The 22,205-nt window shown below is 45.8% G+C and overlaps 1 protein-coding gene and 1 long non-coding RNA gene across 2 annotated transcripts in view; one reads left to right on the forward strand and one right to left on the reverse strand.

Annotated features, from left to right (window-relative positions):
• The window catches only part of LOC137206511 (uncharacterized), a 62,780-nt gene extending 61,012 nt beyond the window's left edge, over positions 1–1,768 (reverse strand). Inside the window, exon 1 of the long non-coding RNA XR_010934674.1 lies at positions 1,680–1,768. This is a non-coding gene — a long non-coding RNA (uncharacterized lncRNA). The remainder of the gene's footprint in view (positions 1–1,679) is intronic.
• A 108-nt stretch (positions 1,769–1,876) lies between these two features.
• On the forward strand, positions 1,877–20,849 carry RAE1 (ribonucleic acid export 1). Its single transcript, XM_067708580.1, has 12 exons — positions 1,877–2,066; positions 5,317–5,413; positions 5,992–6,096; positions 7,121–7,213; positions 11,156–11,242; positions 12,218–12,304; positions 12,770–12,841; positions 13,878–13,985; positions 16,289–16,395; positions 16,480–16,555; positions 17,142–17,336; positions 20,409–20,849. Exons 2-12 carry the CDS (start codon positions 5,324–5,326, stop codon positions 20,493–20,495), a joined length of 1,107 nt encoding a protein of 368 aa, XP_067564681.1. The 5' UTR covers positions 1,877–2,066; positions 5,317–5,323; the 3' UTR covers positions 20,496–20,849.
• The last annotated feature ends 1,356 nt before the right edge of the window (positions 20,850–22,205 follow it).

Consider the following 22,205-nt stretch of genomic DNA (forward strand, 5'->3'; position numbering starts at 1 on the left):
TAAAATTACAAACATTCAGTTTCTATTTACCTAGAAATGGAATATAAACTGTGTAGTCATTCATAAATACTCCCTTGTGTAAAAAACTGCAGAAGGGTATACTAATGTGAATAATAGCCATGACCAAAATTTAATTTTACTTTTTATTTTTAAAAATTTTCACCTAGACTTTTGGCTTAATAATCATACCCATGGATACAGATTGTTTCGATCCTCCTTTTTGTTTCTGAGGGAAAAAGTGAGGTGAAGCCACAGACTGCCATCTCTAAAGTCACATTTTGAGGGGCAGACTGCTTGCATCCCAATTGCACTTCTACTCACTGCCTCTGTAGCTGGGAGAAGTTACAACCTGGCCTTCATTTCATCAACTGTAAAATGGGGATAATAGTGATAATACCTAACCTATAGTGTCATTGTGAGAACAAGTGTGGGTTTGAAATAACACTCTTTAGAAAGAGTCAGGGAGTGTTACTGTTATATTTGGGTACACATGCTGCTACCATTGTTCCACTGATGGTATATGCAAAACCAGCTTGTCGATTACATACCCCTAAACAACAGAAAGATTTTTTTTTAAGCATGCTGAATAACCAGTATTGTACATAACAGAGGCTTCTGGAAGATTCCTTGGGCATGGAAAATATAATTCGACAAATATTAAACACCAAAATATGTAAGACTGTGCTTGGTGCTATATACATGGGCTTAAGACACAAAGTTTAAAATCTAGGAAGCTAGACAAGGCAAATACACCCACAATCTTATGAGACAGAATATGATAAGCACTGAGAGAGCTTTGAGAGGGCTTTGAGAGTTGAGAGATGCTATGAGATGATCCATTTGGTAAAGAAATTACAGGAGATGGAGTATCCAGTGCTTAAAGGAGCTATTACTATTATCATCATTATTTAGACGAGAGGTTCTGAACCTTGCCTGCATTTTAGAATCACTCGGAGAGCTTTTAAAAAATATTAATTCCCTCGTTCCACCCCAGAACAACTAAATCAGAATCTCTGAGGGTGAGGCATCAGTTTTTTTTTAAAGTTTCCCCACGTGATTCTAAACACCTCATCTAGATCCTCGGTGCTCAACTGCGGTCCGTGGCCTGGCAACCTCAGCAGGGAGTTTGCTAGAAATGTAGGTTCTCAGGCCCACACTGGACCTTCTGAAACTGCATTTTATAACAAGGTCCCGCGGATCCTCAGCCTCCCTGAAGATGTCAAGGCTTTTGGTACGCAGCCCACGGTGAGTAGTAAAGGAGAAGGGTCAGTGTATGTACCACAACCTCAGGAGATCCCTTCCTCTGTTTTTCCTTCAGACATTCTTAAAGGGGGAAAAAGCAACCAGCTGAAATATTCGGAGTTGGCACGTGTGCGTCATAACAGCCCCTTAATATTCCTATGGAACCTTACACTTAGTAAAAGGCCTTCATATGTGTTACTTTTACTTGAACCTAATTAAGAATAGCCCTGGAAGTTAGGCATTATTATCCCCATTTCACAGCTGGAAACTGAAGTCCAAAGAGACCAGTTGGCTCAAGATACCCCAGTCGCAAATAGGGAGACCAGGGCAGGAAACCAGGTAGCGTCCCATCAGCTTCTCGAAGGATGGCCTTAAGAACTGGCGGCAATCGTAATTTTGCTAGACTTGTCATTCACAAGAGAAAATTGTTAACTAACCTTCACCAGCCGGGGCCGCCGATTTATCAGAGCAGTCGCTCCGCAGCTGCGTCGGGTACACCAACTTTCGACCAATCCGCAAACTGCTGGCACGAGGACTTCTTCTTGGCGTCAATAGTGCTTCTGCGCATGTGCGATTCCCTTCAGGGAGGAGGAGCCTTTTCCTTCCTTTCCCTGCCTTCCGGACAACACAGGAAGTGGCTCGGAGACGCATGCGCAATGTCTCCGCGGTAATTAGGGCTGTTTCCTCAACCGGCGTGAGAAGACCTCAGGCTCCCGGGATTCCAGTCACCTGGTTACTGCCTCCTCCGCGCCCGAGCCGGGTCGCAGGCTCCCGAGCTCTTTCCGCTCTCCGCCGCCGGCTTCCCTCCGCGGCGCGACTCTCAGGTAGGCCTCGTGCCGCTTCCCCGCGTTCCCCGCCGCCATGGCGCCGCAGAGGCCTGGTCCTCCCGGGCGAGTGCGGCCCGCCGCGAGGTGCTGGGGCACGAGCAGGACTGTTGGCGAACTCCATTAGTGGCCCCTGGGAGGGACGTCAGAGCTGCAAGGGGCCTTACGGGTCACCTCCGGTCTAACCCCCTCGTATTTCTCGTGGGGAAACCGAGGCACCGGGAAGGGTCACAGAGTGGATGGCAGCCTCTGTTGCCTCTCCCCTTCCTCGTCACACGTCTGGCTTCTCATCAGACACAAGCCGCCACCTCGTTGACCTTCCCGGACCGTTCTTCTGCGGAAGGCCATCCCCCTTTAGTCTCCCCCGTGGTAACCGGTTTCATCTCCTTTGTTGCATTTATCTCTCTCTGAAACTGGTTCTTTGTTTCTGTTCCCTCCGCCAAGTAGTCCAGTATCCACGTGCCCACACTGTGCCCTGGCAAGTATCTGTGAAGCGCCAGGCGCTGTGCTGAGGGCCAGGTGTGTTTTGGGGGAGCGTCCAGGTTGCTCTTTGCCGTGGTGGAGCTGGCACTCTCCTGGGGAGGCGACTGACTGCCAACAGGTTCCAGATGGGGACAGGTGCTGTGAAGAAGACGGAGATGCGTTGGAGGATCCAATGTGTTACATTAGGAAGGCAGGGAAGCCTCTGGGAGGGGCCTTCCTTTAAGAAGATGCTTTTAACAGCTTTACTGAATGTCACTTACAATAATCCGTTTAAAGTGTACATTTTGATGATTTGGGGAAGTTTAATAGAGTCGTGTAAACATCATCACAGTGCGGTTTTAGACCGTTTCCATCACCCTCAAAAGTTCGCAGGAGGCCCCTGTTGAAGTGGGACCTGAAGATTCACAGTGAGACAGCTGGGGGTTTGGGGGAGGGCGGATCACCCCAGGCTGGAGGAACAGCTGGTAGGAATGCTCCAGGGCTGGGAGGAGCTTGCATTGTTCACGGGCAGAGAGGAAGCCATCAGAGCTGGGGTGCAACCAGGAGGGAAGGAGCGCGCGCTTCGGTAGGCTGGAGACGTATGCTTGTCTTCCGAACTTCTAGAGGGTTCTCGGTGTCCTGCACAACATGTGGCCCACGTAGGCTGATTAATGCTCGATGGCCCTTGTTCTTCTCCCTTAGTTCGTCCCTAATGGCAGAAATGCTCTCTCCCAACTTGATGGTTGAAGAGAGGAAGGGACAGGCGTTTCAGGCACTGTGTGTACAACCTCACTTGGTTTTCGTAACTCTGTGAAGTGGATTTCAGGGTCTGTTTTTACAGGTGAGAAAATGAAGGCTAAATAATGTGCCCAAATCATATATGTAGTTCCTGGACTTGACTGCAGAAGCCCTTCATTCCTTTGTGTGCTTGTGCAGTTAACTGGTGTTTCAAATACATCTCAAACATTTGAGGCAGAGGTGGTCAGCAAGCACCACGGCCTCGCACAGGTTGCTTTCTGAGATACTAATGCTTTCATAGACCTAGTAGGTCTACACTTGATTATTTTTCATAAAGCTCGGGAAATTCAAATACCTCCCCAGAATTCCTCACAGTTTTCCCATTCTATGTTGTCTTCTTAAGAGATGCTACTGTTGTTATCTCCTGTCACATGAGCTGTATGTTATTGGGTTAGTCACTTTTGTCACTCAGCTGCTAGCCTCCTTTGGGAGAGGTTACTGATATGGTAGGCTTCTGGGTGTAAAAATTTACTAACCAATGACAGAATTGAAAATGTGGCATCAGTGTATGTGAGGCATCAGAGTTATAATACACAGACTTTCTCCTTGGAAGGAAAAAAGGGAAAGTTGTTTATGACCCACTATGCACTAGACACTGCGCTTTCTACATAGATAATCTGATTTGATCCTCAGAACAGCCCTGGAGAAGCTGTTAATATTCTCTATGTTTGCAGGATAGGGAAAATGAGGCTTGGTGAGAGTAGGGTCCCAGCTCTGGCGAGTGGCAGAGGCATGGTTCTAACCCAGGTGGGCCTACTAGACTGTGGTGCCCAGGAGAAAACTCAAAGTGGGGAGATTCTTGCTGGGCAAATGTCCAAAACATAATGCCAAACCTTTTGCTACTTAAGCAGACCAAAATGGATTACTTTTTTTTTATTTTTTTGCGGTCTGCGGGCCTCTCACTGTTGTGGCCTCTCCCGTTGCGGAGCACAGGCTCCTGACACGCAGGCTCAGCGGCCACGGCTCACGGGCCCAGCCGCTCCGTGGCATGTGGGACCTTCCTGGACCGGGGAACGAACCCGTGTCCCCTGCATCGGCAGGCGGACTCTCAACCACTGCGCCACCAGGGAAGCCCTGGATTACTTTTTTTAAACTCCTACGATCGCTGCCAGGGTTGGTTGTTTTTCTGAGTAACTTCATGCAGAGATATTGACCTAATCCAGAGTGCGGAAATTAGTACAAAGACAGTGAACTGTCACTAAGTGGGAAGCTGGAAGAATGGGGCCTTCTGCTGGTTTCCAGTTGTGTTCCTGGTGCTCAGCAGTGTGTCTCTAACTGTGTAAAAAGAAATGAGCGAATTTATATTTTACCTGGTGACTGAAAAATACTCTGCTGTAATGTGTCAATATTGGTGAATTAATTGTGACAAAGTTAAGAAGGAAACTGGATGTGGGGTGTATGGGAACTCTTCTTTTTTTAAAAAAAAATTTATTTAATTAATTTATTTTTGGCTGCATTGGGTCTTTGTTGCTGTGTGCGGGCTTTCTCAAGTTGTGGCAAGCGGGGGCTACTCTTCGTTGCAGTGTGCAGGCTTCTCATTGCGGTGGCTTCTCTTGTTGCGGAGCACGGACTCTAGGCACGAGGGCTCAGTAGTTGCGGCACGTGGGCTCTAGAGCGCAGGCTCAGTAGTTGTGGCGCACGGGCTTAGTTGCTCCGCGGCATGTGGGATCTTCCCGGACCAGGGATTGAACCCGTGTCCCCTGCATTGGCAGGCGGCTTCTTAACCACTGAGCAATCAGGGAAGCCCAGGGAACTCTTCTGTCTTAAGAATTTTCCATTAAAAACTATTCTAAAATAGAAAGTTTATTTTTAAAAAGCACTCTGCTTATCGCATATTTAGACCTCTTCAGAAGAGAGAAGCCTGACATCAAGCCATTTATTTATTTACGCTCTATTTCCCTTCCATAACTTAATTATCTTTATCTTGCCTCTCAGTGATGTTTATTACTTAAGAGAGGACCTGTCCTTAACTTTTCCCATTATTTTTTAGGGCCAAGATGAGCCTGTTTGGAGCAGCCTCCGGGTTTGGCACTGGGGGAGCCAGCATGTTTGGCAGCGCCGCCGCAGATAATCACAACCCTATGAAGGTACCGCCTAAAGCTTCATGGGTTTGTAGAGACACTGCAGGGGGCCCCACGCTTGTGACAGCGAGAGAAACCCAGATGGCTTGGGAGCCTCCTTTGGCGGTGAAAACTCTGAAATTTTGTCCAGGCTGCTTTCTCAAATACTGGAGCAGAGAAACTGTGTGTCCCCTGGACAAGTGTCCTATTCCCCCTGACATTCCTGATCACTGGAATCACTCGAGATGCCTGTTAAAATTGCATGTTCCTAGGGCCCAGCCCACAACTGTTGACTCAGAATTTCTGTGGCGGAGGGAGGCAGGTGATGCTGTGATTGAGCACTTCGGGGCAAGAGTGACCGGGTGGGCCATCGTCTGGGAAATATGATTGTGGGCCTGCCTTTGAGGGTGCTGCTTGTAATCCAGCAGCACCAGTGCTTTCACTGGCTTAGTTACACTCCCCCTTTTTATCAAAGTAAGAAAGGTCTAATTCACTTAGCTCTTGACACAAGGGAAGGCCACCATGAGGTGCTAGTGAGAAAGAAGGCAGTTTTGAATTGAATTGTGACGATGTATACATTTTAACACGGACTTTTTCCACCCCAGGATATTGAAGTAACATCCTCTCCTGATGATAGCATTGGTTGTCTATCTTTTAGCCCGCCAGCCTTGCCGGGGAACTTCCTTATTGCAGGGTCGTGGGCTAACGATGTAAGTGCTCCTTAAACGTTTGCGTGTTCTCTCTGGCATATCTCTTTGTATGGGCACAGTTAGTGTTAGCTGTTTTGTTGTTGTTTTTTTTTTTTTTTTGCTCCAAGTGAGTGAAGCAGAGAGTTCAGGCTTATTCATGGCTTTTTTTAAGCACCGAGTTTAGAGTGTGAACCCGTCTGAATGGCAGGCATCCCTTCTTGTGCCGATTTTTGTTAAGAAAGCAGGATCATATGCGGCATTCAAAAATTCCTACTCTAGTTCAGTATCTTGAAGTATATTCCCAGGTCTGTAGTATTCATTGAAAATAAAAGTTGTCCATGACGGTATGTACAAATTTCCCTTCTAGGCATCCTGCAAATGTTCTTCAGGCATATGTTAAAGTTTTTTCACCTTTAGATATAGCATAAATCCTGCACAGACACTATACTTAGCAAAAAGAAATCATAGCATATGAAAAGAAAGATAAAAACTCTGGTGGAAAAATAGGCGAAGGGTGTTTAGAGGCACTTCACAAAGGAGTGCAAGTGGCCTGCTGGAGTAATCTTGAAACATTCAACCGCATTCCTAATCGGATAAACACATAGTGGCTTTGCCACTCTCTTAGATATGGGACCTGGGCCAGTTATCTTAGTTAAGCCTCGTGTCCTGTTTCATGAGATGGAGATGACACTAAGTTCACAGAGCTTTAGCTGTTGTAGAGATTAATTCAGATAACGCATGTAAAGTACATCATGGGAAATCTTCAAGTCCCGAAATAGTTGAGACACAGGGTACAGACTTAAGGATTTCAGATAAATATCCTCCAGAAGAGCTGTACCAACTTACACATCTGCCAGTAGTACAAGTCTCAGCTTATCCGTGCTGGCGCCAAGTACTATTCATTTTACGTTTGTTCATTTGATCGGAAAAAAGTGTCTATAATGTAAATTTATGTTTATCTGATTATGGCTTGGAGCAAAGGGCTTAAAATGCATATAATGTATCATTAATTGGCTGTTTGTGTTAATTTGTTTTATTATTATAGGTTCGATGCTGGGAAGTTCAAGACAGTGGACAGACTATTCCAAAAGCCCAACAGATGCACACTGGGCCTGTGCTAGATGTCTGCTGGAGTGATGTAAGTTGCATTCAGTTTTTTCATGTTTTCAGAGTGTATATAAATGTATATGTTTTTATATAACCTGAAACACAAATAGCAAGTATGTGTACACATTGTAGAAGTGCTGTTTCTGAATTTAAATATAGTAATTTATTGGTACTCATAATGTAGTCAGTTAACTTTAGTCATGTTAACTTTAATCTCTCTGAAAGCTTTTCTTGCATTAAAAAATCCATTAATTTATTGACATATTTCCTTGAGCAAGGGACTAGACAATTTTTTAAAGCCTTTCCTACCTCTGCATGTGCCATGAGCTTATGTTGTTTTAAAATTAGAAATTACTGTCCCAGAAAATAAGTCCTAGGGAAAGAATCAATCCTTTTCCATTATTAAACTTCTGAAATAGTTTGTTTTTTTGGAAATCTTTTTCCTCCCAAATCCTGAACATCAGCAGTGCAGGTAAATGTGCTCACGTTCATTCAGCTCTGAGCTCTTCTTGATTTTTCTTTTTGGGGGAGTGGGTGGGTGATTGGGGAGTTTAATGAAGGTACCATTTACAAGGAAACCAGCAGGGATGGTGAAGTCACACGGCAAGAGCTGCAGCTGTGGAGGACTCACCCCTCCCTACAGGAGGAGCCCAGGATCGACATCCCAGCCTTTCTCTCCTCCCTTCTGCTGATGGCGGAACCCTGCAGAAGTGAGAAAACAAAGGGGCCTGACTGAGAGTCTGGGGCAGCTGTGCTGAGGAAGCTAAGCCTCAAGGTCCCTCCTCAGGCTCATGCAAATTTTTTTTATTAGATGCGATTTGCAAACAGTAAAATTGAACCTTTCTAGTGTATGATTCTGTGAGTTTTGAGAAATGCATAGAGTTGTGGTCAAAATATAGAAGAGATCCATCAGCCCAAGGATATCCTCCTGCCCTTTGTAGTCAAATCCTCCTCAGCCCCCAGTCCCTGGAAACCACTGATGTGTTTTCTGTCCCTGTGGTTCTGCCTTTACTAGAATGTCATAAACAGAAGCCCTTTGAATCGGGCTGTTTTGAGCACACTGCATTTGAGGTCCATCCAGGTTGTTGTCTCTGGCAGTAGTTTGTCTTCCTTATTGCTGAGTAGTAATCCATGGTATGGATGTATCACTCTTTGTTCACCATCCACCAGCTGAAGGACATTTGGGTTGTTTCCCATTTTGGGTCATTACGAATAATGCTGCTATAAGCATTTGTATATTGGATTTTCTGTGAATATAAGTTTTCATTCCTCTTGCATTAATATCTAATAGTGGGCTTGCTGGGTCATATGTAATATATGTTTACCTTTATGAGAAATAGCAAACTACTCACACCGTACATTTGTGTGATCTTACTTAGCTTTCAAATAGGAAATGATTCTACTATTTATAAACATTTTGAGATGGTTAAGGAGCCAGAGTTGCTCCCATTTTAATCATTAGCTCTGACAGCCTTCTCTAAAGCATTTTTGTTACCTGTAAAATGTATTTCTGACATGTCTGATTGGGTTATTATGAGACTAATAATAGTTATAATTTACCTGTAGAAAAATAGCAACTTGAATAGATTTTAAATATTTCTAATTTATTTTGCCTGTCTTTCTTTACTGATCAGTTAACAGATCAGAATTGTAAGTTTCTTATCAAGTATGGTAAGAAATAGAATTAACTGACACCGGAATTCTGTTGCTCGGATGGTACTGAGCAGGCTGTTGGCTTTTACAAAGACGTGTACCGCCTATTTCCTTTCTCCATCACCATTAGAGTTGTGCGCCATCTAGTGGAGGCATCGAGACATAGACATGAAGAGTTCCTATTCAGTGAGCTGAGTTCTGAGAGAGGCAGGATGCGCTGTGCTGGGTAGACAGAACCCAGAAGGCAGCTATAAAGTTTGGGAAGGGGGCTGTGAATGCTCCACAGAAGAGGCAAGAATTGAGCTGAATCTTAAAAGTAAACCATCTGCTTATATAGCTTTAGAGCATTGTCTCATCCATTCCAGGCCTGGGTTCAAATTTCGGCTGTATCTCCACTTTTTGACTTTGCCAAGTTATTTAATCTCTGTGAGTATGTTTTTTCACTTATAAGATGACGATAATAATAGTTTTACAACAGGTAATAACATTATTTAGTTCAAATAATTGTCTGGCACCTATTGTATGCTAAGCGCTTGGGATATAGTGGAAGTCAAAGTACGCGAGGTAGGCAAATCCTGTGCTTATGGAACTCATGATCTCTTAAGACCGACATAGAGAAACAGAAGGATTTCAGGTAGTGGAAATCAGTGACAGCTAGATGCAGCCACGTAAAGACTAGCGGGGCACCTGTGGGAAGTGGTTAAGAGATTTGTTTGAGGGAATATAGGGGGTGAAAGGCTGAGCCCAGACTTGGACCTTCCTGGCTCCAGAGCCCACGCACTTAACAGCCTCCCTCACAGGGGCTTACAGGAATAGGAGCTAGCCTGGGAGAGAAGGGCAGGTGTGGAAAGGCACAGAAGCACAGAAGAGCCACAGTTAACGCTTGAGGCATAAAAGCCAAAACTTGGTGAGGGTGATTCTCTGGCAGTCTGAGGACGGTCAGTCTGGCCACAGCAGGTGGACCTGAGAGGAGCTGAGTCGAGAGCACTTGGGAATCTCGTTTCTGTGCCCCAGCCGTTAGATAGACTGGCCTCTGTCTCAGTATGTCCACTGCGGCCTGGCATCCTGCAGCTGGTACGACTGGCGTTTTATGAGATTAAGGGGCCAGTGTTTCACTCAGCCTCGGGGCATCCCTCTCCATACATTATCGTCTTTCCAAGGGTTTGTGGAGTTGCCCTCACAGCTTCATTAATAGGGAAGAAGGTTTTCTCTCTTCTTTCACATGGGGAACTGGCGACTGCAAATGGGAAGAAGTTTTTGCTAGGGGAAGATAGTGGTAAATCTTTGAGCTGTGGAACCAGAAATGAAGTACTGTAGGGCAGGGGTCAGCAAATTGTGGCCCATGGGCCAGATCTGACCCATTACCAATTTTTGTGAATAAACTTTTCTTGAAACACAGCCACATCATTCATTTACATAATGTGTATGGCTGCTTTCAAGCTACAACAGCAGAGTTAAGGAGTTGCAACAGAGACCTTTTGACCTGCGAAGACTAAAATATTTACTATATGGCCCTTTAAGAAAAAAAATTTGTTGACAGCTGGTCTAGAATTTTCAACTCAGTACTTTTTGTTTTTAAATTACCTTGTGCTTCATGTTGACTAACCTACTTTATGAGTTCTGTGTGTGAGTATTTTAAAACCACTATACAGTGACTGCCAATTTTTTAAGCTATTCTATAGTTTACATTGGACCAGTGACTATCATAAATTAGTGTAGTTTTATTGCATGCACTTTCGAATGCTATGAGATACTGAGCTGAAAAATAATCATGATTGTACATGTGGTACAGAGCGGGAATGGGGGGGTAGAAAGAGATACAGTAAATGTGGCAAAGTGTTTACAAGTGGCGAATCTAGGTGATAGGTTTATGGGTATTCATTGTATTATTCTTGCAACTTTTGTGAAGGCTTGAAATTGATGAAAATAAAAAAATTTTGAAGTGGCTTCTGGTAGGTAATACACATCGATACAGGATGTACAAAGGCTGTTCTTGGAGGACATGCCAGTGGCTATGGCTGCCTCTGAGTGGCGAGCAGGGGTCAGGAGAGACTTCGTTTTCACTCTATAATTCTAAATGCTGTTCAAGTTTTTTTAACCTTTTTACATATTATCTCTTAGAAAAAATTAACAATTAAAAAGAGCAGAAAATGTGTTTTGTATATGATACTGTAGCTTGCAATACTCTGGCCCCCAAATAATTGGAAAAATTAAAATTGCAAAATAAAACCTGCCTTGGTATGTTCAGTCTGATACCTAGATGTTCATATAGACGTTTTATTTTTCTTAGAATGTCAGATTTTTTTCTATTTTATTTTAGGATGGGAGCAAAGTATTTACGGCGTCATGTGATAAAACTGCCAAAATGTGGGACCTCAACAGTAACCAGGCGATACAGATAGCACAGGTAGTAAAAACTTACCCTCTGCAGGAAGGCTGGGCAAGGCTGGTGCCCAGGGTTGCGATGATCCCTTAATTACAATAATTCTCTATTATAGGAAAGATGCAGTTTGACCATTCCAAATCAATTAGATTTAAATATACCAGAAACCTCTGTAGCACAAAAATGACACCAATCTTGTACACATTCTCGTTTTATCTAGTGTTTCATAAATTGTTCTCTCATGGGTCTTCGTAGTATGTGGATGGGGAGGGCATAATAAGGAGCTAGTGACATTAAAACCTGTAAATGGTACAGCTCATCCTCAGCATTCTGACACCCGTGTGCGGCTTGCCTTGTACCAACTGCATTTGGTCACACATTCATTCGACAGGTCTGTACTGAATGAATGCCTGTGATACTCCAGGCACTGTCCTTAGGAGTAGAGATAGAGCAGTGAGTAAGAGGGACCCTTCCACACGCCAGGAGCTTTTACGGTCTGCTCGGGACAGCAGGCAGCTTCTGTGAGAAGACTGCTAAGAAAAGCAGAAATGAGGAAGATGAGAGAACCTGGAACCAGAGGGTCTGGCCTGGTGAGGAAGAGCCTCTTGACACTGAGACATTTTCAGGAAGGTGTTGCGTACCGTGAGGTTGCAGTACTGTGTGCTAGAAGCATCTCCTCAGTCTCTGAATGCGTGTCATCTAAGTGATACAACTGTGGTGGAGTTCCCTATGAGTTACTCCTGAATATCTCCCCCTTTCACTCTCACATGCTAGTTAATTATGGTTAAAATCAAATTAAATTTTGTTAGAATGGAAGGTAGATACATGCTCTTGATGTTACATTGAATGTTTTGGTCATGGGGAAGAGCTGAACTATCCTTTGGTTTCTGTTTGGTGTGACCTCAGTATTTAAGGTTCCTTCTCTTTGAATTTCCAGAACCAAAGCTGTGTAGCATATTATTACATTCACCTTGGTGTATTTTGGTTTTATCTTGAAAGCACGATGCTCCTGTTAAAACTATACACTGGATCAAAGCACCAAACTACAGCTGTGTGATGACCGGGAGCTGGGATAAGACTTTGAAGGTATAATATACTGTTGAGGGACTGCATGGCCTGACCAAGATTGGCGTTTATTTTATTTTATTTTTTTAAAATTAATTAATTAATTTTATTTTTGGCTGCATTGGGCCTTCGTTGCTGCGCGGGGGCTACTCTTCGTTGCGGTACGTGGGCTTCTCATTGCGGTGGCTTCTTTTGTGGCGGACCACGGGCTTCAGTAGTCGTGGCACACGAGCTCAGTAGTTGTGGCTCGCGGGTCTGGCACTCCGGCTCAGTAGTTGTGGCATACGGGCTTAGTTGCTCCGTGGCATGTGGGATCTTCCTGGACCAGGGATTGAACCAGTGTCCCCTGCATTGGCAGGTGGATTCTTAACCACTGTGCCACCAGGGAAGCCCGACATTTATTCTTGCACTATTTGGACTTTAGCTCTGAATGGTCACTTATTGGGTTTTTGTGTTTTTTTTTGTTTTTTTTTTTTTGTCTTTTAGTTTTGGGATACACGATCATCAAATCCTATGATGGTTTTACAACTCCCTGAAAGGTGTTACTGTGCTGACATGGTAAGGAATTTTTAACTTAATGATAATTATTTCCTTTAAAAAAAAAAAAAAGGCACTTCTTACCTTATGATATCTTGCAATCAGAGGGTAACGTAAAAACCCTTCAAACTTTAGGAATAGATGTGGGATGTAGTTTGGATTGCCTCAGTCATCTTAAATCTGTAGATTTTTGTGCTGCATATGTTCCAGAATTACAGAAAACTAGATGTCGCATTTTTTTAGTCACTTGTATGAACATACGCAGATAGCCACATGCCATGCTGTCCCCAGAATGACATGCACTGTGTGGCTGTAGGAAGACTGGCAGTAACTTTGTGGTGTGGTGCTAGAGCTTTGGTGACTGTCTCTGAGTGAGCGGGATAGAAAGTAAAGAACTTCTCTGTTGGTTTAGCAATAAGTTGAAGTTTTATACCAACTGCCCAGTAATTCCACTTTTAGGAATTTATCATGAGAAAAGTAAAGATGCAAATGTTTTTTGTTTTCTATAATATAGTAAAACATGGGAAGTGACCCAGTGGGCCAACAAGACAGACATGGTTAAGTGAACCCTGTTGTGGGTTCATTTGAGGGAATGTTAGATACGTGGCCACTGCTAGTGTTCTGTGGAAAATGTGTGGGGCGGTGCTCACTAAACATGCTTTGAGTGAAGGATCAGCATTATACAGAAACATGCATATACACACCTGTATAATGTTCAGGAAAAAAGACGGGGGTTAACATACCATAATGCTAACAACAGTTATCATTTGATGGGGTGAGAGAGGTGATGTTCATTTCTTCTCTATTTCTCAGTACATTTTCTAAATGTATACTTTGTAGTTATAAAAAATGAGTCTTTTAAGAAGATATGAATGTTCTACTTTCAAATATGATTTCTCTAGGTTACCTTGAAATGTGATAATATCATTGAACTGTTAAGCTTGAAAAAAAATTCAGGCTTACTTTTTGCGACTCTAAAAAAAATTGATCTAATACCTTGGTATAAAAAAGAGTACAGTCCACTTTAAGCATGTCTCTGCTTTCCCCTGTTTCCCAGATATATCCTATGGCCGTGGTGGCAACTGCAGAGAGGGGACTGATTGTCTATCAGTTAGAGAATCAACCTTCTGAATTCAGGAGGATAGAATCTCCACTGAAACATCAGGTGAGTCACAAGTCAAATCAAGAAGCTCATGTTTAGCACTTGTCGCAGGCAATCTGGCCATGTGGCCACATATGGAAATCGTTGTACTTTCCGACATTCAAAAGGGGGTGAATTTAAACATAAATATTTAGTGAGTAAATACCATCTTCTGCAAACATCCCCCGGGTGCGCTGCATGTTGCTGAATGGGTGCACACCTCGGTGGATCGGTTCCATTGTGAATCCACAGCTTCCGTCTTTAGCTTGGTCTTCACCTGCCACGGATTCTTAGATCTCCTTCACTCTCTTCAGACCCCTGGACGCTCCCTCCGAGAACATAGAAGCTGATGGTTGGGAACTTCCCCATCTTCCTCCTGCTGCATCTAGAACTCTGGCTACACCTGCATCTTCCCTGCCTTTTCCCAGCTGTTAGGTGAGCCTTCTCAGGAGCCTTAGGTTATCAACCACCTGCCTCTCTCCTATATCTCATCTCCCCTCTTCTTGTACTTCATTGGCACTGAACCAGGCTCAAGTCCAATCCTAGGAAACAAGCTTCTTCTGACCCCCACATCCTCTGCCACCTCCGTCCCTTTTTCCCTTTGAAGTCAAGTAAGTGTCTTACGTGAGCTTCCTTGGTTCCCTTACGTCCCATTCATCTCTCACCCTCCTTTGAGACTTCTGCCCCCGTTACTCCGCTGAAACTGTTTCTGGCATGGCCAGTGATGGCTTTCTAATCAGTAGCTCCAGTGGGTACTCATCAACCCTCATCTTACCGTGGCAGCAGCATTCACTGCTGTTCTTATCACATATTCTTAAACCTCTCCTTGGTTTCTGTAATGCCAGCCTCTTGCGTCCTGCCTCTCTGGTTGCTGCTTTGTCTTCCTTGCTGCTTCTTGCTGCATGTTGAGGTTCCCCAGGCATCTGCCCTTGGCCACTGGCTCCTCTACATCTGCCGGCCGTTGCTGTTGCTTAGGTACGCCTTGTGGGCTGGAGACTTGGATCCCCAGCAGGCCTTGCCTCTGTGCTCCTGACAAGGACACCCACAGTCTGGCAGCTCCTTTGCATCCTCCTCATGTCTCAGCCCCAGAGCATCCCATGCCAAACCCAGGACCACTTTCTGCAGATCATGTTACCTCTTCTCAGGATCCTCCCTGCTCATTCTCCCCAGGCTATATATAGAGAGATACGTGTGTGTGTCTTATATATACATACGTGTAGATTTTACTCATCTTGTTTTTTTGACCAGAGCACAGACTCAGTGAGAGCAGGGATTTTGTGTTTGTTGCTGCCTCATTCCTGGCACCTGCAGCCAGGCCTGAATAGAAGGCATTCTGTGTGTGCCGAGTGAGCAGTCTTTACCTGCCCCTCCCCACCACCCCAGCCTGCTCTTCCCTGTGTGCTCTGCACCTCCGCCCCTTAGCTGTCTAAGCCAGAAATCAGGAGTCGTCCTTGATTCACTCTCCCTCCTCTCCTCCTCTCCCATGTCGTCAACCACCAAGCTCACTTCTACCCTGTATGTGGTTTCAGATCTGTTCATTTCTCTCCTTCCCTGCGTCCACATTTAATGCACCTCTTCTTGATTGACAATAAGAATGTGGATCTGTGCTCCTTTACCCCTGGAGGCTGGGCCGTGGGCTGTTCCTGTGGGATCTTCTGTGGAGTCCAGGAAACCCTCCTTTGGGCCCTCAAACTCAGCGTTGGATCGAGTGTAGTGTCTGGCTTTTGCATAGCTTATTCACGGTTTAGAAATTCCTGGCCGCGTCCACTGTATGCTTGACCCTTGGTCCCCCGTGCTCCACAGGCAGGCACTACTTCCCTTTTCCAGTTGGGGACGCAGAGGCTCTGGAACGTTGGGTGACTTGCTGGAGGGCACTCACCTAGTCAGTGGTGGGCTGTGAATCAAAGTGACATGTTCTCCCGACCCACCAGCGGGCCAGCACCAGAAAAGGACCTGGTGGGGCTCTGAGGGCCGTGTGCCCTGCTGCAGTGACAGCAAGGCCTTCAGGGTGGCAGAATAGGACCTGGCGGGGCTCTGAGGGCCGCGTGCCACGCTGCAGTGACAGCAGGGCCTTTAGGGTGGCAGAGGGAGAACGGTGCCTGGATGGAAGCACTTGGTCCGAGGCTTATTCATAAAATCATGTGGCTGAGTAAAAGGAAAATAACGCTCACTGGAGGAGTAGAAATTATCTTCTTTACCGTATTTGAGAAATACTGTTTCTGGTTCTTTCAAAACCCGAAAATGGGGTAAAAGCTGTGTACAGTCACGTTAGTTATGGAATGTTACAGCTTCCATTGTGATGATATACTTTTTCCCCCCAACTGTAGCATCGATGTGTGGCTATTTTTAAAGACAAACAGAACAAGCCGACAGGTTTTGCCCTGGGAAGCATTGAGGGGAGAGTTGCCATTCACTACATCAACCCCCCGAATCCGTAAGTGAGGCCTGATCAGCTTGAAGATTTTCACTTGAGGCTTTTTTTTAAAAAGGAAAACTAAGTTGGGCCTTTGTTTTTCAGTGCCAAAGATAACTTCACCTTTAAATGTCATCGATCTAACGGAACCAACACTTCAGCTCCTCAGGACATTTACGCGGTACGTTTTTAGAAACTGTAACCCTGAGAATGTGTCTAGAAACTAGACTTGGAGGTGGGTAGCTGAGTCATTATGGGGTCAGAAAAGATCACTGTCATTGTGTGTGTTCGCGTGCAGAGATAAATGGCTTACGTGAGAGGTTTCAGTTTTCTGTTTTTATGAACATATTGACCGTCTTCGTTCTCTCTGTTTCTGAATGCAGGCTTAGGAGTTTTGGGGAGCGACTTCCACCTGTATGAGTGCTGGTAGACAGTTGATACACTTAGCTAAAACCGAGAAATTGCTGTTTGCTGAAAAAGAAAAAGGCATTTTCCTGAGGTTCGCTCCTTGGTGTCACTAGCTTACATACTTATTAACCTCTGCTGACTCGTGTTTTGAACAAGAGACGAGATTCAGTCCTGGGCTGCCGATTGGTTCAGGAAGTGGGGCTAGTTTCTCTTGTCATCAGCGGGCCGCCAGCTCTGCTGAACTGACGGTCTGTTCCATTTTGTGTCCTGACTGAACCAGGAAGTCTGCATTGGCGAGAACCTGATTTCTCCTCCCTCCTCTGCCTCTGCTTCTCATTGTACCTATCCATCATTTGTAGGTGAATGGAATTGCGTTCCATCCTGTTCATGGCACCCTTGCAACTGTGGGATCTGATGGTAGATTCAGCTTTTGGGACAAAGATGCCAGAACAAAACTAAAAACTTCGGAACAGTTAGATCAACCGATCTCGGCTTGCTGCTTCAATCACAATGGAAACATATTTGCATATGCTTCCAGCTACGACTGGTCAAAGGTGAGAATTCCCAACCCTGCGTTGGGCCCCTTCAGGCAGCAGAGCCAGGCTCTGGAGTCGGAAGGCCTGGGCTTCAGTCGCAAGGCCTCCACAGACACGCTGTGTGTCTGCAACTGGCATGTCACCGTCACCTGACTGCAAAGGGAACAGCAGGGCCTCCCTCCCATCCTTTCTCTGAGAACGTGCCCACGTCAAGTGTTTGGTCACTGTAAACCCAGCGGCCGCCACTCTGGGGGGTCCAGTCATCCAGTGATGCCAGGGATTGTTGGGCGAGAGTGAAGAGGGCTCAGCAAGGCCGTGGGGCTTCCACCAGAGGCATTGGCTCTTTGCTTGTTTGCTGTGTGGGGAGGAGGGAAGTTAGGGACTGACAGGGTCCTGGCTGTGTTTTGGAGTCATCCCAGTGTGATGGTAAAGAGAGCAGACCTGGGTACTTGGGCTCCATAGCCGTAGTGTCTTCCTTGTTCACATCCACAACGTGTCTGTCTTCCCTGGCCCTGCCCCCCTCCCTTCCCCGAGACACACACAACACACAGCACACATCTCTCTCCCTCTCCCTCTCCCTCTCCCCCTCCCCGCTTCGTTCTTCTCTACCTGTCCCCTGTCTCGTTCCCCCGTCTGTAGGCACACCGTCTCTTCTAACACAAGTGTTAAGAAGCCTGGTTTCCCTTCTGTTAAACTTGTCCAGAGTGGTGACCCCCTGCCCTCTTTGTTCCCCCGCCTCTGTCTCCTCCTCAGTTTCCTGGACTGTAGTCAGGTTCTTGCTGCCTTTCTTCTTGTCCAGTCCAGAAGCTTCCTTGCTGTCTGTGCTGGGCACCGGTCCATCCCTTCCTCTTTCCTTCACAAAGCCCTCCCCTTGGTTTCTCTGAGCTTTCCGTTGTATGTTGTCTTCCTACTCCTGTCTGCTCCTTGCCATCTCTGGTGGCTTCTGCTCTCTGCCCACCTCTTGTACGCAGGCCTTTTTCTGTGGTTCTCCTTCGGGTCCTCGAGGCGCGTCTGCATTCACGAAGCAGCAGCTCTTCCAGCCTAAGCAGGTGACTCTTTCATGTCTAACTTGGCTCCTGACCTCGCTCCCCACTTCTTCCGGTGTTCCAGTCCCAACGGGATGTCCGCCCCTGGCTACCCCCTAAGCACCTTAACCTAGGAGATCAAAATCTGGTGGATTCCGCCCCCGCTGTACCCTCCCGCTTGCTGCTTCTCCTGTGTTCGTTCCTCTTTGAGGCAGACACCTCCTGGGCAGTGGGGTGTCGGTCTTGGAGTCGCCTTGGGTTCTCTTTCTCAGAAGAGCTGGGCAGTCACGGAGCTCTGTCCACTTCACCTGAGGTACATCTCGCCCGCTCAGCGCAGTGTTGTGATGCCTGCTCAGGCCTGTGGGAGGCGCACTCTCTCTGAGCGTTTGCTTATGTGAGCCGCATAGCTGCCTTTTTTTTCCAGCAACTTTACTGAGTTGTAATTGAAAGGCAGTAAATTGCACACATTTAAACTGTAGCTTGATCAGTTTCAGCATCTGTGTATATACCCAGGAAACCTTCGCCACAGTCAAGATAACATACACTTGTGTCTCCCCCAGAAGTCTCTGTGTCCTTGTAATCCTTTCCTTCATGCACACAGTGATCTGCTTTTTGTCATTATAGGGGATTTGCGGTTTTCTAGAATTTTATATAGGCGGCTTCATATACTGTGTACTCTTTTTTGCTCTTGTGTCACTAGTTTGTTTTTACTGAGTAGTATTTCATGGTATCTGGATGTATCACAGTTTGTTTATCCATTCACCTGTGGAAGCCACGCACTCAGTTTTGCAAAGTGTGTGCTTTTTTGGTTCTGCCTGGCTGGGGTTGGACCCAGATTGTGGCCTGAGGCCTCAGTTTCCCTGTGGACCTCTTCGATGGATCTCCGCTTCTTCACCTGCTCAGCCTGCCGCCACATTAAAACTCCATGTTTAACTCACATCACACTCATGGCTCTGTGTGTTTCAGGCGTTGAAAAAATAATTGTAAATTGTAAGCAGTGTCAAATCAAAGCTCATCGCTTTGAATGCCACTCAGAATTAATTCATCTGAGCAATTAATGTCAACCGTGGAACACTTAAATTATAATCTTTTAACTTAAAGTTGCTTACGAATTTTCCATTGTTCTTAGTTGAAAGACAGTTATCCCCACATATGATTAATATTATTAGCTCGTTGCTTGAGCGTAACTGTTCCGAAAAGCTGCACTTTGTGTATTACGATGAGACTTAATGGTCATTGGGTGAGCAGAACTTCTAGAACTATCTTGGCGTAACTGTCAAGGAGTGAGAATAAAGCATATCGTTGCACTGCAGGCGGCAGAACGCACCCAGAGGCGCTTCCCACCTCCCTGTTCCAGGCCTTTTGGTTACCTCGGGTTTCCACTCATCTGTCTTACCCACACCACTCTGCTGTCTTCCTGAAACATAAGTCCTGTCATTGTCACTTAGCTTTGTGGCTGCCATTCCTTTTCCCTGTGGGACAGTTTTCACAGGCCTCAGCTTGTTCACAGCCCTTTCTAGCCTGGCCTGAGCTGGGTGCTTCCGACTCCCCCAGTGTCACACAGCCCCGCTTCCTCCTCAGCACAGGCGCAAGCAGACACGCTGACACCTGCACTTCACCTCCCTCCGCGTCTGCGATGGCGCATCCTGGGACTTGCCCCGCTCCCTGTGACGTCACAGACCAGAAGTCTCCTGTGCTGAGAAACCTCCAGCTCATCCTCCGCCATCCTCCCCTCCCCAGGCTGTGCTCACTGAGGGGGAGTCATCTTGGCATTAAAGCGGTGGAAGGTTGACAAAAGTCTCAGTGCTGAAAAGATAAATATGTAGAAAATCATCCTTCTAAGGGGCACATTGAAGACATTTCCACCAAGTCCTTAACCTTTACTCTGAGGATTAAAGTTTTTGTTTAACATTTGACTTTTATTTCTCTCCATTTACCTGTTTTATTCCTCCAGAGAGATTACACATCATGCATGGAGCACAGGACTTGGCATGTTAAAAGTGCCCACAAAATGCTAACCGGATTTTTAATCAATTTTTAAGGTACTGTTTTTTTTCCCCTTTAGGGACATGAATTTTATAACCCCCAAAAGAAAAATTACATTTTCCTACGTAACGCAGCCGAAGAGCTAAAGCCCAGGAATAAGAAGTAGTGGCTGGAGACTTGTGGGTTGTCCAGAGTTGTCTTCTCTCCACTCTGCCTCATCTCTGTACGAATTTGGGTCCCAGCTTTCAGTGGGTTGTCAGCCATGGATGTGGATTTCAACCCCTGAAGAAAACGATGTCATTGTTCAGCAGTCAGGAGCCTGGCGGCCACGGTGACTGTCCATCTCTCCATTCCACTGCCGGTTACAGGTTTTGTCTGTAACTCTAAGATCTTAGATTCATGTGGGCAACTGCCAGGTATTTTGCAGTGCTTCATTCAGCAGTGTATGTATTAGAGAACATTGGGAAACATTCTACGAGCCCTGTACTGTATTTTGTAATAAAATATTTAGAAGATTGTCTACTAAGCTCCCTTTGTCCGTCTCTCCCCTTGCCCACCCCGTAAGCTCTGAAGTGGTTGCCCTGCTCAGCATCATCATTGGGTTTTGATTTGTGATTGCAGATGCCCTGTGGGAAATGCAGAAATTTTGCCCCTTTGGAGAGAGGAACCCCTGAGCTGGGAGTATTTCTGCTGTGTGGATTGTCTAGCAGCAGTCTCTCCAAGCATTGGTGGGCAGAGTTTGAATGTGTTTTTCTTTTGCTTCCTTCATTCCTGTCTTGGACATTCCAGTGCTTTTCAGTTCTGCAGGGCAGATGTCCTGGTGACTGGAACAGGGGTGTTCGTGTTCTGAGTGACAGGCCTTTGTGGGCAAAGCCCAAGTGGGTGATGCATGTGTGGCCTTCAAGTTAGAACCCAGGTACCCTGCCTGGGAAGTACTTGGAGCTGGTGCCCCCAGTAGCCATAGGTTTGAGGTGTTGCTTTTTTATTTCATGTAGTTCAAAATTCCTGATCGGTAAGTATCTGAAATGAGAGTCTGTTGTGTTTTTGCCCTGCAATCCCGAATGCTTTTTCTGCTTTACTCTTCGGGGCTGGTGTGTAAATTAACTTCCTGAGTGTGGAGCTCTGGTATTGATAATACTGTAAGACATGTTTGCCTACTCTTAAAAGACAAAATAAAGTTTTCTACTGAAAGACATTGCCAGCACTCAATGGTTTAAATTCTTTGGTAGTCAGATCACAGATGAATTCAGACCATTAACTCTGGTTCTTTTGGTCTGAAAAGTTTTGTTTTGGGTTGGTTGTTTTTTTCTTTTATTTTTTTGAGAGAGAGGGAAAGGCAAGTGCACTAGAAAAGTCTTAATATTCAGGTTAACTGTTTACAGCTAACTTTTTCCTTCCCTTTATGAATCAGCCCTGCAGCTCTGCGATCTCTCTGTATCGGCAGACGGCGAGTAGGAAAGATTGCCATGAGGAGAGCCAAGCTCTAGCCAAGCTCAGGCTATTTCAGTAGCCAACGTTCGTTGGAGGTGAGAATAGATGGATCACTTTTAGTTTAGCTGCAGTTATTTATTTTTTTTTGCGGTATGCGGGCCTCTCCCGTTGCGGAGCACAGGCTCCGGACGCGCAGGCTCAGCGGCCATGACTCACGGGCCCAGCCGCTCCGCGGCATGTGGGATCTTCCCGGACCGGGGCATGAACCCATGTCCCCTGCGTCAGCAGGCGGACTCTCAACCACTGCGCCACTAGGGAAGCCCTAGCCGCAGTTTTGTTACTCTTTTTTTACAAGCTAGTGGCTGGCTATGGTTGAAAATGACCACAAAATAGTGAGTCTTAAGTCATGAGCCTTTTAGAGTATTCTTTTCCAAGACTGGGCCTT

This window comes from Pseudorca crassidens, chromosome 15 (assembly GCF_039906515.1).
Source record: "Pseudorca crassidens isolate mPseCra1 chromosome 15, mPseCra1.hap1, whole genome shotgun sequence".
NCBI classification, from domain to species: Eukaryota; Metazoa; Chordata; class Mammalia; order Artiodactyla; family Delphinidae; genus Pseudorca; species Pseudorca crassidens.